The 16,157-nt window shown below is 34.7% G+C and overlaps 1 protein-coding gene across 2 annotated transcripts in view; it reads right to left on the bottom strand.

Annotated features, from left to right (window-relative positions):
- Positions 1-10,246: 10,246 nt before the first annotated feature.
- The window catches only part of IL7 (interleukin 7), a 48,164-nt gene continuing 42,253 nt past the window's right edge, over positions 10,247-16,157 (bottom strand). For both annotated transcript variants that reach the window (XM_023517795.1, XM_023517792.1), the window contains exons 3-5: positions 15,395-15,526; positions 13,156-13,209; positions 10,247-11,081 (exon numbers count right to left, since the gene is read on the bottom strand). In XM_023517795.1, the coding sequence (XP_023373563.1) occupies positions 10,962-11,081; positions 13,156-13,209; positions 15,395-15,526 (306 nt within the window). In that variant the 3' untranslated portion in view covers positions 10,247-10,961. The remainder of the gene's footprint in view (positions 11,082-13,155; positions 13,210-15,394; positions 15,527-16,157) is intronic.

The following is a 16,157-nucleotide window of genomic DNA, read 5'->3' as shown; positions in this document are numbered from 1 at the left end:
ACTTCTACACTGCTGGTGGGAATAGGGGGCTGGGTTTGAACCCACCACCTCCAGCATATGGGGCCGGCACCCTACTCATTTGAGTCACAGGTGCCACCCCATTCAATTTACTTTTTAAATTTTCCCTTTTGTTGGGGGTGTTTTCTCTTGCCAAGAATGGGGTCTTTGGTCCCCATTCTGCCTGCACCTTCTTAGGGAAATAATCTGAAATACAGAAATATATTTATGCAGAATATGATTAATAACACTAGTGATAAAAACTGAGGAAAATCTAGTTAATTAGTCATTAAAGCAAGTTCAAATAGTTTGTCATGGCATAACAAATGGCATATGCTTTATTGGTAATTTGTCTCTTAGCAATAAAGCATAACATTATGCATGTGTATAAAATATGATTCCAACCTAATAGACCACTGTGGCCTGAGGAAAAAAAGTTTTTTTTTCTAGTGTGACAGTCAGTGTGTTAATTGGCACGTGTCACATTGAGAACATGTGACCTCAGTAATCCCATTTCTAGTATCTATCTTACTACAATACAAATGTACCTGGATATTTATGTTCATGGATAATCCCTGTCCAATTACTGATAAAAAGCAAATGATATTTGGTAAGTTAAATTTTTTTTAGGTTTTTACATTGTCAATTTTTAAAGAAATGCATATTTCATAGTCATTAAAAAGCAAAGAGTGGTTTTGCAGAATTTATTACTCTTGTAACAATATTTTATCTAAAACTGCTACCTCTTCCATTGTTTTCTAACTTTCACAAAATAAATGATACCCTACGATCAATTAAGCTAGTTCTTGTTATATGCTTTTATGGCTGAACGTGGTCAAGTCTAGGTATAATTTTAAACAAATATTAATTTATTTTTCCTAAATGTCATCTAAGAGAATATTTTAAAATAGGCTTTTGGGTTTTTTTTTCCTGCGTTTTTTATCACCTATGATTGGAAGAGTTCAAGTAACACAAGTAGGGTTTTATTTACTAGAACATGAAATAAAAAACTTGATTTAAATGTATATGACATGTTTTGCCATGGTATTGTTGCACTGAAGGGGAAATATATGCATATTTCTACATATCCATGTCTATATATATGAGATATTTAGATCCGTTTTCATATAACAGATGAAATCTATTTCATAGGTTTCCATTTCATAACCTATTTAAAAGTTAACATTTTAAAAAAATTATCTTTATTCTTGTTTTCTTTTGCTAGTTATTTTAGTCAAGGAGAATTCTTTAAGAATCAGAAAAAAAATTTTAAGTGTATATGTTTACTACTCTTCCCAAACTTACAGTACTTACAAAGAAAACTCACATAGACTGTGCAAGAAACATTAGGCATTAAAATTTTATTTTAAACACTAATTCTTCATCTGTGACTCACTTTGGAACATGCCATGTAATTAACTATCAATTTAAAAATTGACAACAATAGCTTTTCAATAATGTATTACTATCAGAGCATTGTTTGAATGAGGGGCGTGTGCTAGACTAGCTCTGTCTCCTCTCGAGGCGCCACATTCGCATGGTCTTCCCTTGTAGTAAGCATTGCCCCCTCTTGTTTCAGTAGAAAGAGTGTTTAGGGTCTTATTCATTGACTCAGATACTTTACCATAGTTGAAGTAGAAAACATTGGACAATATTAGAAATAAAACACTACCCAAGTCATATCTACTAGTGAAAAATTATCTTGATGTGTGATGCATTTCACCTCGAAATTTTAGCGTCGTCAGACATTTATCATGCGTTTAGTTAGTATCTTTTGGAAATCCTCCTGTGTTTGGTGAATTTTCCATATTAAATTGCAGGGCTACAAATCACAGAGATGAGTTCTCCACACTTTCTTACAGCTAGAGAGTAGTCAAGTGCCTTGGGACTGAACAGACTTCAATTCTGAAACACGTCAGGTGGAGCAGACAAGGCAGCCTGCACTTCTGCGTGAACATGGTGGAGTTTATGGAGAGACACTGAACTCCAAAGGTAGCGGTGGCAGAGAGTCAAGAAGTGACACCCTAACTGCAAGATGTAGCCTGTTCCCCATGGCAGCAATTTAGCTGATTGTCCTCAGCTGGAGTAGACAGTGACTATAATTTGGGCATTGTTTCTGCCTAAACGGTCTTGGAACTTGACTATCTGGCTCTCCCACAGATTCTGTGAGTTTCCCAATGGTTTTTAATAAAATCCTTTTTCTTCAAACAAACTAGACTGGGATCTGCTCTTTGCACTCACAACGTCTTCACCAAATTTGGTGTATTCTCATGCTTCCCTTTTAAAATGTCTGCATGATGGGGGAAACGTGAAAACCATATTCTAACCAGAGGGAATCCTCAATCTACCTAATGAGTTAAGACATCTTTCTCATCCCAAAGTGTTAGATAATCACTAACTCAATTTAAGAAATATTCTTTGAGTATAATTATACCTATTTTGCAGAACTAATTTAAGGATTACCAGGAGTACGTATAAAATTGTTGCCATTATGTCTGATACTTAAAAGACTCTTAGTAAATGGTATAGGTTCTTTATATTTTTTTGGTTATATGTGTGTGTTATATTTTGATATTTTATTTAACTTCTGCCAGGTACTATTCTAAGTACGGTGTACAAACCAGTCAAAAATCCTTTCTATTTTGAAGTTCACATACTAGTGTTGGAAGATAGAAAATGAAAACAATAAATAAGTAAATATACTCTATTTTAGATTTTGACAATGCTATGGAGAATAAACAGGGGGGTTAGAAGGGTGACATGATGAAGAACAGAAGTGAGTTACAACGACCATAAGTATTCAAGGATGATTTCATCAAGAAAGTGATAGACCTGAAGAAGGGGGTGAGCCATTATTGTTTATCCTTTTTGTTTCCTGCACCTAATAGCTTATTGGATCATTTCCCCTGAACTTGTGGTGCTTTCTGTAAACGGAGTATTCAGTATGGTTGAAACATGTAAGTGGACAAGAGAGGAAAGAGTATTTCATGTGGAAGGTGAAATAAAGGCAAAGGCTTTGAGGTACCTCTGGAGCTCAGCGCCTCTGCAATGTGTGTGTGGAGGAGATTGAATAGAACATTAAGTCAGGTAACCAGGGGGCCAGATTGCATATGCTGTAGAGGCTGTTACTATGACTTTGGCTTATTGTAAAACAGGAATTGATCCACCTTAAAGATAATGTGAATATATGTTCCTTAGCCCTTAAATTAGTGAGAAGTAAAAGCAAGAGAAAATAGGTATTGCCCACTCCTCCCTAAAGTAGCCACATGTATTGATAAAATTTAGTGCTCAGCTCTTAGAACTCTACATTATATAGCATAATGTAGAGCTGGAACAAAGTCGTTCCTCTCCAACCTGAATATAACGTAAAAACAGTTTCACTTCATAATTATGCCTCAAGTCCCTAATCTCCCATTCTTAGGCCTGCTCATTAGACATAAAGCCCTATGTCCACTCTTGTGATGTTTCACTTAGATGAATGGCTTCCAGTTCATACCATGCACACTAACTCTGACTCAATCTGTACAAAAACAAAGTAAGTAAACAAAAGACGTGTACCCCCTAATATTCTTAAATACAAAAATTAGAAATATTAAACAAAAAAGAAATAAGGCCCTTTTTTGCTATTGACTCATCTGCTTTGACTTGCCAAGGAGGCAAGTTTAGCCATTAATTCTGCTTTCTTAATGTAATATCTGATGTTCATAAACAAACTTGTCTTTTCTTCTTTCCTAATTTATCCAAGTGAAATAGTCTCAATAGAACTGTAATATGTAAGGCACAGAGAGTCTTCTATGTTATCCTGAGAAAAGGGATTTGACAGAAGGTCCACGTGGATTGAACTAGAAAGTCATTAGGCATGACGGAGCTCCCAAGTTTGGTCCCTCTGCCAGCCTCCATGCTTCTCTTAGCTATCTGTCCATTTCTTACTGACTGACTTCTTCACTCACGACTAGGTATCTTTTTTTCCCCCACTCCTTCAGCTTGCCAAGGCTCATTCTAATTACATTTTACAACTTCCTCTATATTTCAAGCTGATTAGGGGCAAATTCTTTTCAGATTGTGGTTTTAATTCCTAGCACAGTTATCTCAATCCATTGTTTTAAGCTGCATGACATACATCACAGGTTATTAGCCAGCCTATGAATCAGTTGCACTTAGGACAGTTGCCTTATTCCTTCTTCCCTTTAGTTGGGATAGAGGTATGAGTTCACGTGGTAAAACGCATGGCCACTTAGAAGTCATGGTTAGTGGAGAATTCCTCTCTGGAGGTAGATACATGTCAGGGAATGACTGACATATTTAAATAACAAGTATTTGTTTATATTTGTAAAAGTCTTCCAACTAGCAAATTTGAAATTTGGTCAAAATGAAAATGTAGATATGTATCAATAATTCTTCATTAGTATCAATCTAGTGATAAGTTTCTTAATGGCAGTAGAGAGATTTGGAAACACCCAAATCTTCTGATAAGAGAGGAATGGGTAATTTTAAAAAGGCAAATACAATGCACCTATTATTTTCATAATACTTTATTTTCAAATACTTTATTTCAGAAAGTAAGTTGACAGAAGCTTGGCTGGTGAAGTTACCTAGAAGATAAATTAAGAATTTAAAAAGTGAGATTTCAGATGTTTCCGCATTCACAGAAGGCATAATCTCTATTTTGCAGATGTCATTGACTGTCCATGTAAAAAGTCTCAATCTATAAAAAGTGAGAGTGAATGAGTTTAGTACAATCATAGGATACAAGGACAAGATACAAAAGTCAGTAATTGTTATTGTCAGCAATGAACTGTATGAATCTGAATTTGAAAACACCATTTACAATAGCACATGCTTGCGCACAAACCCAAATAAAATGTTATGCATATGTCTAACTACATGTAGGACATACACACTGAAAATTATAAGACACTACTGAGAGAACCCAAAAGAATATCTAACTAGAGAAATACACCATGTTTCTTAATGGAAATGATAAACACTGGAAGGATGTCAATTCTCTCCCAATTTAATTTATAGACTTTAGATAATTTTTCTAAATTTGAACAAGCATTTTTACTAATTTCACATGATGATTCTAAAATCTATATGCAGGACAGAAGAACTGGAATAGCCAATAGAACTCTAAAAAAGAAAAACTGATCCGATTTCTAGACATACTATAGATCTATAGTATTCAAGACAGTGTGGTTTTAGAGAAAGGAAGACACATAGATCAGTGGAAACAAACAGAGCACCCATAAATATAGTCTACCAAATTTTATAGAAGTACAAATTCAGTTTAGTTGAGAAAGCTTAATCTTTTCAACAAATGACACTGAAACTATTGAATGTACATATGCAAAAAATGAAGCTTGATACACAGCTTACATCTTATACAAACATAACTCAAATGAATCATGGACCTAAATGTAAAATATAAAACTACAACAGTGATTTCAATTAGAGGTGCTTTTGTTTCCCAGGGACAATATATGAAGACATGTTTGATTGTCAGTACGTGGAAGAGGATTCTACTAGCATCTTTTGGGTAGAGACCAGGAATGCTCCTAAATATTCTACAATGCCCAGCACAGCCACCCCTGTAAGAACGAATGTTAATTTCTTCATTTGGATAAGTATACTATGGTTATGTATATTTCCCTTAAAGGACAGGAAACTTGGTAAAGGGTATATGGAAATTACCCTTTGTAGTCTCTTGCAACTTTTCTGTACTTCCAAAATTCTTTCTTTCTTTCTTTCTTTTTTTTTTTTTTTGAGACAGAGCCTCAAGCTATCCCCCTGGGTAGAGTGCTGTAGCATCACAGCTTACAGCAACCTCCAACTCCTGGGCTCAAGCGAGTTTCCTGCCTCAGCCTCCCACGTAGCTGGGACCACAGGCACCTGCCACAGCACCCAGCTATTTTTTGGTTGCAGCCGTCATTGTTTTGGCAGGCCCAGGCTGGATTCGAACCCGCCACCTTAAGTGTATGTGGCTGGCGCCTTAGTCACCTGAGCCACAGGCGCCGAGCCCAAAATTATTTCAAAATAAAAAAAAATTACAGCTTGTGTATCACTACAAATTACTGAAGTCAAACATTGGATAATTTCATTAATTATTTTTATGAAGACATAAAAATAGTGTAGCTGAAGTATTCTGTCTTGATTACTTCGATTAAATTTATGAAATGTGTAAATATTGCCAAGCATGTGTTATATGTTGGAAATTTGAGAATAAAATTTTTTTATAACTAATTATTTTTTATTAAATCATAACTTTGTACATTGATGCATTTATGGGGTTCAGGGTACTGCTTCGATATACAATGTGAAATGTTTACATTAAACCAAGTAACACATCCATCACAATTATACTCACTTCTTAATAGTTTTGAAATGTACCATTGCATCATGCACATTAGGTGACTCCCCACAAATACCCTCCCTTCTCCCATATCCCCATTCCCTACCCGTCTCTCTTCTCTTCCCTTCTACTTTATGGACTGTAGTTATGTTTTGCCATTTGTATGATTGTGTGGGTGGTTACATATTGATTTCATAGTAGTATCGAGTACACTGGATACTTTTTTCCCCATTCTTGGGATACTTTACTAAGAAGAATATTTTCAAATGGCTCCTTTTTGAAGGGGCTTTCCTGGTTCCTCTAACCTAAAGTGCTACCATTATTCACCAATCTTTCTGATTTCTTACAGAGCTTGTTTTCTGAAATAATTTTGTTCACTTGTTACTGTCTCCTCTCCTAAGGTATATGCTCCACAAAGGCAGGGACTTTGTTGTACCCCTAGGACAAGAACTGGGCACATTAGAGATGGATGCTTAAGTATTTAGTAAGTGAATGAATTATCTGTATTTAGGTCATATCTTCCCATTAAGTGACCCGTATTCCAAAGCTGATGTTTCTTTAAACCCCCACTTGGCTGTGAACAGATTAGTCACAACCCTGGTATCAGATAATTTACCCAGAGTGAAAGTAGCACCTGTGTATTAAGTAGAAAGAAGCACTGGGCAATCATTAATATTTTTCACGGCAAAAGACAAATCCATTATTCTTGAAAAGATAGAAAGGAAATAGATTTGTCTTTTGCTGTGAAAAATTTTGTATTTTGCTGACAGATGATCCTGGTTCTCCTGGAGGGTTTTCACCTCATCTGACATGGCTGCTCTGCAAAGTGGACTCTTTCCATTAATGATAGTGTTTAGAGCACTTCCAGAATATATTATAAAGTTTTTCTCTCCAATTAAATTTTTAGGTTAAATGTTCTCATTTGAGTTGTGTCATTTCCAATGCCCTGTCTAAGAAAATTGGTGATGAATTTTCAAATGTGGAAATTGGCAAATATATGTCTGCCTCCTCCATGGCAGCACATGGAAGGTTATTGAGAGTGACTGAGCTGAGCAGTGGAGGCCCCAGGCAGGAATGGCCAACTCCACCTGGGAGGGTATGGGAAGGCCTCAGAAAGGTGGGGCCCTTAGATTGTGTCTTGAAGAAAAAGGAATAAATTAACAAGCAAGAGTAGGGAATCCTAAATTGGAAATGTTGTCACTTGCCTTAACTTTCTTCATGTCCAATATCATATAAAATTAATTTCCTTTTAGCATAGTAATGTACAGAACCTACAGAACCTAACCTCTCCCTACATTAGCAAATTTCTGCCTTATATACTTCTTTCTTACCATTTTGCAAGTTGAGTGTGTAAAACCAACCCCAGTTTACTCCATGGGCCAAATAGTCATTTCGGATCTATCTCAAATATTTAGCTAATATTGTTGGTCTAGTTAAATAAATATATTTTTATATCTAGACACTAAAAATGGTTGGAATTGGCAATTATCAATGCACCTACCTGTGTTTTCATAGATAGGTCAGAATGAAAGCTGAGAGATGTTTGCAACAAATAAAATCTAGAAATCAAAGAAAATTTCACGGAGGTGTTGAGAATACAGTGGTGTGGAGTCTTAAATTAGTTATGTTTTATAGTTCTATCATAGCCATCTTTCAGTAAATTATATTTCAATATGGAAATGTATTTCCCAGATTATTTGAATGCAATTCCATAATAGAATGGAATAATACAATTCATCTTATTTACTACCATATGTCTAGCTCTTCCCATCAGGAGGTGAAGGGAAAAGTTCATACAATCCTTTAGGGGAAAGAAAAAAAAATTAAATAAATTACTTACATGAAAATTATATTGAAAATAAAGTATGAAGATGAACCTGGTCAAATAACAATGCATGATACAGGAAATTAAGTGCTATGGGCAACCATGGGAACAAATATTAACGATTTCTAGAGTTACCATGGAAGTCATAGCAAAGGACTTGAAATGCCTCTTGAAGTCTGAGCAAGACATGCACAGATTATGGGAGAACTTTCTAAGCAGTGAGAACATAATGAATAAAAAGGTGAAGGCTGCATGTTCACAGCACCATAAAGACTGTCTGACTTAGAGCACAAGGTATGGGCTTCTGTAAAAAATATTAATATAGTATAGAAGGGTTGACAAAATGGATCTTAAACCTGCCATCAATGAATGTATGGCCTAGTTCCTTTATACCATGGATGAACTTTAAGAAAATTATCTTAATCTTGAAGAGAGTATTTTCTTCAATATATTCCTTGAAAGCCTTTTTTTTTTACAAGCCTTTTATGTAAAACCCTCTGTAGAAAGCAGCCATTCCCCTTGCTCTATGAACCTTCTATTAATTCCATTAATCTTGTGTTCAGTTAGTGGTTTTTCTGTAAAAGTATGTACTGTAATCAAGTAAGTTTTAGAAATGCTACATTCATGTTAACCTTTTTTTAAAGCTTTATGAAGGAATTTTCAGAGCCTTTAATTTATTTATACTCATTGTGAGTCTCCAAAAGAAAATTTAACTGATCTCCAAACTTAAAATCCTTCCTCTTGTTTTTTTTATTCCTTTTTGTAGTATGAGAAAGGATGGGGGTTTCTTGAGACAAATTTGAGAAAATACTGATTTAAAGCATCTGTATCTATATTGGGGAGAGAATGCTTAGTGAGACAAGTCTCTAAATGTGGAGTAGAGATACCAAAAATATAATATCCAAGATCATTCTTAGCCCATCCACCTTGCTAGTGGCTAGGAATAAAGAAGGGCAATAGAATCAGAAGTGTGTGGATAATTTTGCACAGGCACCCGGTACACAGTACATGTTGAATAAACCTTTTTGTGTGACTTTTCTCTAAAATTCAAATCTGTCCTAATCAAATGATAAAACTCAAAATTTTAATAACTCTTTGAACGAGCATTTAAAATATGTTGCCTCTTATTTGGCAATTATCTCAGAATTTTTAACAGATATCATTAAATAACATTATAAATAGCCTTCAAGGACAGTGTCAAGTGTTTAGCTTTAGAAAGAATTTCCTCATTTATCTAGCTGATAGTTTAACAAAAGCATGAATTCATAAAGATAGGTGTACTACATTGGTGACCGTTATTTTATGGTGTAAAGAATAAACCAACTTAGAAAAGTCCATCTGAAGAAAGGAAGGGAGTTTAGCAAAGGAAGAATCATTTGTTCCTAAAAGGTGCTTGTCAGTTCCTTTTCTGGAGTTAACACTGACCACCAAACAGAAATAATTCTCCATGCAAATCTCCATTCATGGGGCAGTCCAGTCAATGCCATCCCAAGTGGCTATACAATTTTATACAGCTATCTGCATGAGTGAGGATGAAACGCCACATGGGCTGGGGAAAGTGTCACCACCACGCACTGAGGTGTCACCAGAACATCTTCCGCAAATCAAATCAAGCAAGTCAGCACTTGGATAAGCAAGACAGAGAAGAACAGGCATGAAGGAAATGCAGACCGGGAGCTGTTTAGGACTTTGGCCTTCCTACAATAGCCTTGCCATTTCCCTCTGTGAGTAAGACATGTTTATTTATTTATTTTTTTTTGAAAGGAATTAAAGGTAGAAAGTAGTATTCTTGCTCTTATACAGTTTTGGGGCCTGAGTCTCAGGTTGATTCTTGCTAATAAGGTCCTATAATAAATGGAAGATCAGTGGTAGTGTAGTATTAAGATTTCTAATCTTAAAACTTCTGTTAGGGCTCATTAAGTGAATCTGGCCACATTAATCCATAGTTCATTTATTTTATCAAAGGAGAAATAGTATCCAAAGTAAGCAATTTGTTTGTAGTACTGTATGAAAATATTTTTATATACAGATATAGTGTCAAAATTAAATATACACATTCCATTAATTAAAAGGCTGGCATATATTATTCTCTTAAAAATATACATCTCAAACTGCAAACTCATTGAGACAAGTTTTATTATACACAACTGAAAAAAAGAACTCAGAACTAAGGTTTAGTACCCTTAGACGAGGTGCATTTCTAGTTTTTGATTGTCCTGTTTTTCATTTTAGAACATTTATTAGATCATTTATTGAAGGCACTGTGTTATAGATTCACGCTCAGTTACATCTCTTGATATCGTTCGTAAGGTATATGACTCTCTTGTTCTCAGGGGCACTGTCCACAGTTGACACTCTTCATATACTATCCTGATTCCTAGTGGGCCATAAAGTTATTTTAATAATAAAACAGTGTTAATTTCGAATCCTGTGACCTTTACATGCCTCATCAGAAGGACTTGATATCTTCTCCTGAAATATTTAAACAGGTTTGGAAAGTATTATGGCAACTGATACCTTACATGAATTGTCTTACAGAAATCAGCACAGAATACCGATTGATATACATCTGCATACGTATGAAGCAGCTTATTGACTGCAGCGTCCATGGCTGTTTGCATCCATGTTCTAGTAACACAGTATGGCTTTCTGAATTGCTCTAATCCATTTTTACCAGGGTGCAGGCAGTAATTCCAGAAGACATTCTATTCCAAAAGATTGCATAAGCAGAGCGATTCTTGGAGGATACAACTAAAGTTCGTATGTTTCTATATCGCCACTCCATATTTTTCAGTGTTCTCTGGTGCCCCTCAAAATTTTATTCCAACAAGTTTTTATCTTTTGTAATAGTTCCTTTAGGAAACACAAGCCGTTCTGTCTTTTCTGTTCCTTTAAAAATTTATTTTCTTCCTGGAGAAATAGATTTCAAAGAGTTTTAACTTCGCATTTTTATGAATATTTTAAATATTTAAAATATTTTATAAAATATACATGAAAAATATTCAATCTTTAATTTCCATCATGGTATGTTATATGGAAAATTTGATGTAGTGAAGAAGGAGAATCTTGCATGATACTTTAAAAAATATGACCTATAACTATGATGGTGGTAACGGATATGGAGAAATTTCACGGTTGATACGGTTTAAGATTTAGGATTTATACAAGAGCTACTGCCGCTGGCTTCTGTATTCATACTCTACCAATAGATATAATAATACTGTTTAAACATGAATGGGAGAGATGACTGTAAGTTACTCAACTGAGTTTATTTTTAATATGGAAAAGTGTACTTTTAGTGGAAGGAATAAATAACGGGAAACCACTCAGATTATTTTAGCAAATGTAATAAGGACCTATCTGATTGAGCCTGTAACATAAAGTCTACCCCAACAATCTGAGCTTTCCCTAGAGTATGGCTGATAACTGCCTCATTAGCACCTGACAAGAATCTTAAAGAGGACTATCTGGACAATCTATAAAAAATGGAGAAGGAGATTATCTTACACGGACCAGACTTAGTAGCTCTGCAAGTCAGCTGTATTTCTGCTGACCTGGGGGAGTGCGATTAGGAAAGGTTAGGGCAATTCTTCATTTAGGTAACAATCAGTTATTAGATATTTTCTAGGCCATGTACTATGCTCCATGCTTTAAATACGCAACTTCATTTTATGTGCTTAGTAACCTTCTGAACTTGATGATTTCTCATTTCACAGATGAGGTAACTGGTCTGCAAAGAGGATAAATAAACTACTAAGGTCACATGTCAGATAAGTGTAAGTATAATGACCGAGTCTTAGACTTATGTGCCCCATGTTTAATTTACTCACAAATCAAGATCATTTTTGCTTACATATTTAATAGCACTAGTACCTAGTTTTAAACAATACATTTCCAAGATTAAACAACAAATTTCAAAGATAATTATGTGGGAAAAATTTGTGTTACTTATAGCAAGGGTTCCAGGACATTTTTTTAAAAATACAAATTAAAGGTGAACTTGACTAAGCAGATTTGAAATGTATCGATGTAAAAATTTCATAGAATTTTTAAAAAGACAAAAAAGGAATTTGGTTTTATTTCTGTAATTGGGGATACACAGGTGTTATTTCCTTTATTAAAAAATTTCTTTCTCTTCTTAAAATGCTCTCAGTCAGAAGCCTTCAATATATTTATATTGCTTTTATATCACGTGTTCATTTCATTCATTCCAAAACCTCCCATTTGGATGGAATTCCTAGGGTTTTCTGAGTCTTAGGGTGTGCAGACTCACCCTGCTTCTCTAAAAGAGATAAGGAATTTCCATGCCCCATACATAGCTTAGTCAAATAAAATAAATAACAATGAAAATATTGAAAAAAGAAGCCATCACTTTTATGGTGGGCTCATTTTTCTGTGCCCCACCTTCGTTAATACTTGCATCATTTTGAAAATTAACACGATTCAATGAAGTATTGAATCTTTTAAATTCATAAATATTTTCTACATTGCTGTATAATTTTTAAGAATATCAAATTGACGTATATAAACATATACAGTATTTATAAGCCATTATATATCACTTATGCTGTACAATCTGTACGAATAAGTATGAGATGGGTTCTCACAGTTTAAGATTTACTTCTTGACCAACTATCAAGGATGAATTTTTTTCTTATGTACTTTTTTCTAGTTTATTTTCAACTACATAAATTGTTTCTTTCTTTCCCGTATTACACATTGATGTATTAATGTTGTTTCTTTTTAAGAAAAGAACACTCTGATATTTACCCTAAGCACTTCTATTTTAAAATAGTGGTTTCTGAAAAATGCAGTTTAAAGGGATCCAAATCTTTAAGAACTACAGGCCTTTTCCTTTTGTTAGCACTGTCATGAATATTTTCAAAACTAACCATGAAAAAAGACAGAACGTAAAGAGAAACATTACGGAATGAAGCTGAATGAAAAGCTGGTGAACCGTACAGGGAACTATGGTTACTCTTACCAGATTCTTCGTGGGTTGGGCTTCACCCAGGGGAGGTGATTTTCTTCCTTTAACCTTAAAAACAAAGTCACATGGATAATATTGAATATTGCCCTTTATCGTTTCTCTCCTTGTTGGTAATTGCTAATTTTCATATTACTTTCAGCTCATCTAATCTATTTGAGAACCTACATTAAATTTCTTATCGTTAAGATGCTAGAACACTTGCGTTTGTAAACAGACTGTCAGGAGAAGGAAGAAGTAAAGAAGCTTAATCTTCCAAATACCTCGGATCCACAATTCTCTAGGTGTGCCTACCACTATTGATTGCTGCAAGATATAAAAAAATTAACATAGAAGGGTATATTAACAGAGAAAAAATTTTGAATTTCAATCAACATGAAACTAACGTTGTCCTTAAATCGGCAATTCTGCCATAGATTTTATCAAGCTTCCCTCAGCAGGAGCAAAATGTAATAAAACAACAGGGGAAAGTTCACAGCGTGTCTGGCTCACGAAGAAAACTCAGTGTAGCTATCTTTAACATCTTGCCGTAATCATTTCAAGAAAAGGAAAACTATATTGTTAATTAATGCCATACTTTAATTTGATGTCAAGATTTCATTTACTCATGTATTTCCCTTCTCTCTAGTTAGTTGATTTTAGATCATGGTGATCCACGCAAAGCTTAACACAGAAGAGAAGGAATTTCAAATAAAAGCCTATCTATGACCTTTACCCCTTTCTAGGCCAAGAGGTGGTATCAATTGTCTGTTCTACACTCTTTTCAGTTGAGCCCGGACGCGAGGCTTCTAATCAACAAAGTATTTCCAAGCAGTGGCTGGATGAATGGCAAGCAGAATGAACCGTAGCTGCCATTCTTGCATTAGAGCCGGGATTTTCAACCGGTGTGGCACAGCACACTGGGGTGCCGGGAGAGGATCTCAGATGTGCTCCGAAAAATGTTAAAGACCATTAATTTTTGAAAGGAGTTCAAAGCACAGTAAGTATATTCTTTTTTATACTCTTTTTTTTTTTCTTGATCAACATAATTGAAGTGTGCTGTGGAAGTTTCACTACAGATTCAAGTGCTCCAGGAGATACAAAAGGTTGGAAAAGACTGCCTTAGGCAGAGCTTTGAAATCACTGCAATTAGGAATCATAGCTGGTAGACTAGAGTATAAAGTCTTCGTGAATCTTGAGCTGAGTCTTTTGAAGGATGCCCAAAGCAAGATAGATCAGGTTAATTGAGAAGAAAAAGAAGTAAATTCTCTTTAGGGGACAGATATTATGTAAGGGCCCCAAACTGGAAAAAAGCTTGGCAAACCCAGCCTACCAAGAGGAGACTGGCTCCCTTCAAATATACAAAGCAATGATAAACGAGATTGTCTAAGTTATAACCTCTATTTTCATCACTGTCAATAGGGTTCAAAGATTATCTTACTATTTTACCTTCTATGAGAAACTACTGGTACTCAAAAAAAAATTATTTTTTATTTCCCCCAAATGTTCTTTTAAACTATTTTAGAAACATAAGAAACCTTTTGACTTAGTATGGAAGCTGGTAAAATCCCTGAAGAGGGGAATAATCATAATAACAATAATAAAATATCACATTAAATATTGAAAACTTTTTAGTGCTAAGTACTTTACATGAATTATGCCATTTAATCCTTTCAATATCCTACAATATAGGTGTTATAATTTTTTTGCATTTTGCAAATGAGGAAACTGCTGGGTAGTCTCAAGATAATATCTTCCAAATTTTGTTTTGTTTTTAGTGCCTAACTGCTAGTAAAAAACAAAAAATAGCCCTACTAATATCAAAATTATTAAAGCAAAATTGTATTGTACATATACATCTCAACATTTACCGTGTAAAGATATCTGTTAAACATATTACATTTCCTGTTTCAGTGACCAGCAGTTCTTATAAACATATACATATATAGATTAAGCCTATTCATTAGTTATAGAGATAAAAATTTACCATTCCTCACCAATATATCACCCTAGCTTCCCTGGAAAATATTATGGCAATGAAGAATTCATTCACTTATTTTTTTACTCCCCATTTGCAAACTATTAATTCACTCTAGTCAAAAAATGAATGTTTTCCAAGTTGAGACTTTCCTCTTCTAGAGCTGAGGAACTGTATCTCAATTTTTTAGTGATAATAAACGCTTAGAATTCTATGATAGCAGATAAGATCTTAGTACAGGAGTAGTTTATATTTTAAAGGAAACATTCCTTAGCTTACCTTGTTGGTGCAGTTCAACAGTTTTAATATGCCTTGTGAAACTATTGATAAGTGGTGATCGAAATTGTCAGTGTTATTCATTTTACGAAATTGCTTCAACTTGCGAGCAGCACGATACAGAAAGGTACCTTCCTATTACAGAAAAAAGTCAGATGGGCTGTGGTTCAAATAAAATATTAAGAAATGATAAGACTTAAAGGATTCTAAAGCCAGAGCTGTATTGCCAAGTAACGCCCCACCTCTCCCAGCTCTCTATTCCGGTTAATCTCTAATCACGTGAGTGACAAGTAACAGGACTAAAACTGTTGAGCTCTTACGTGACAGCATGGAGTGCCTTGAAGTTGGTTTAATGATTATCTGACTCTTAAAGTCTTATCTATATTATGGATATGTGATCTTATCTTTTATGGGTGAATATATTACAAGATCATTTTATTTTAAACACGATGAACGAAGGAGGAGGAGAAGGCTTCTGGGAACAACAATGATGAAAGTTTTTCTACATGATTTTCTTTAATGTTTATATCTTGCACCATTAGAGCTATGGCTGAATATCTAGCAATCAGAAAATTAAGGGCTATCATAATCACCTAAAACATATGTTTTTTTCCAGATATTTAAAGTAAGAAATTACGAAAAAAGAATTTATGAATATAATTTGAGATGCCATGAGGTGAACTCAGCTACTGCTGAGTTTTAAAAAGACTATCAAATAGCACTCTAGTTTCTGTAGGAAGAGATGACACAAAATCTTGGAGGTTCT

Source organism: Otolemur garnettii, unplaced genomic scaffold (assembly GCF_000181295.1).
Source record: "Otolemur garnettii isolate 467f Iridium unplaced genomic scaffold, OtoGar3 scaffold00004, whole genome shotgun sequence".
Taxonomy (NCBI): domain Eukaryota; kingdom Metazoa; phylum Chordata; class Mammalia; order Primates; family Galagidae; genus Otolemur; species Otolemur garnettii.
This window is presented reverse-complemented; position numbering and strand designations above follow the sequence as displayed.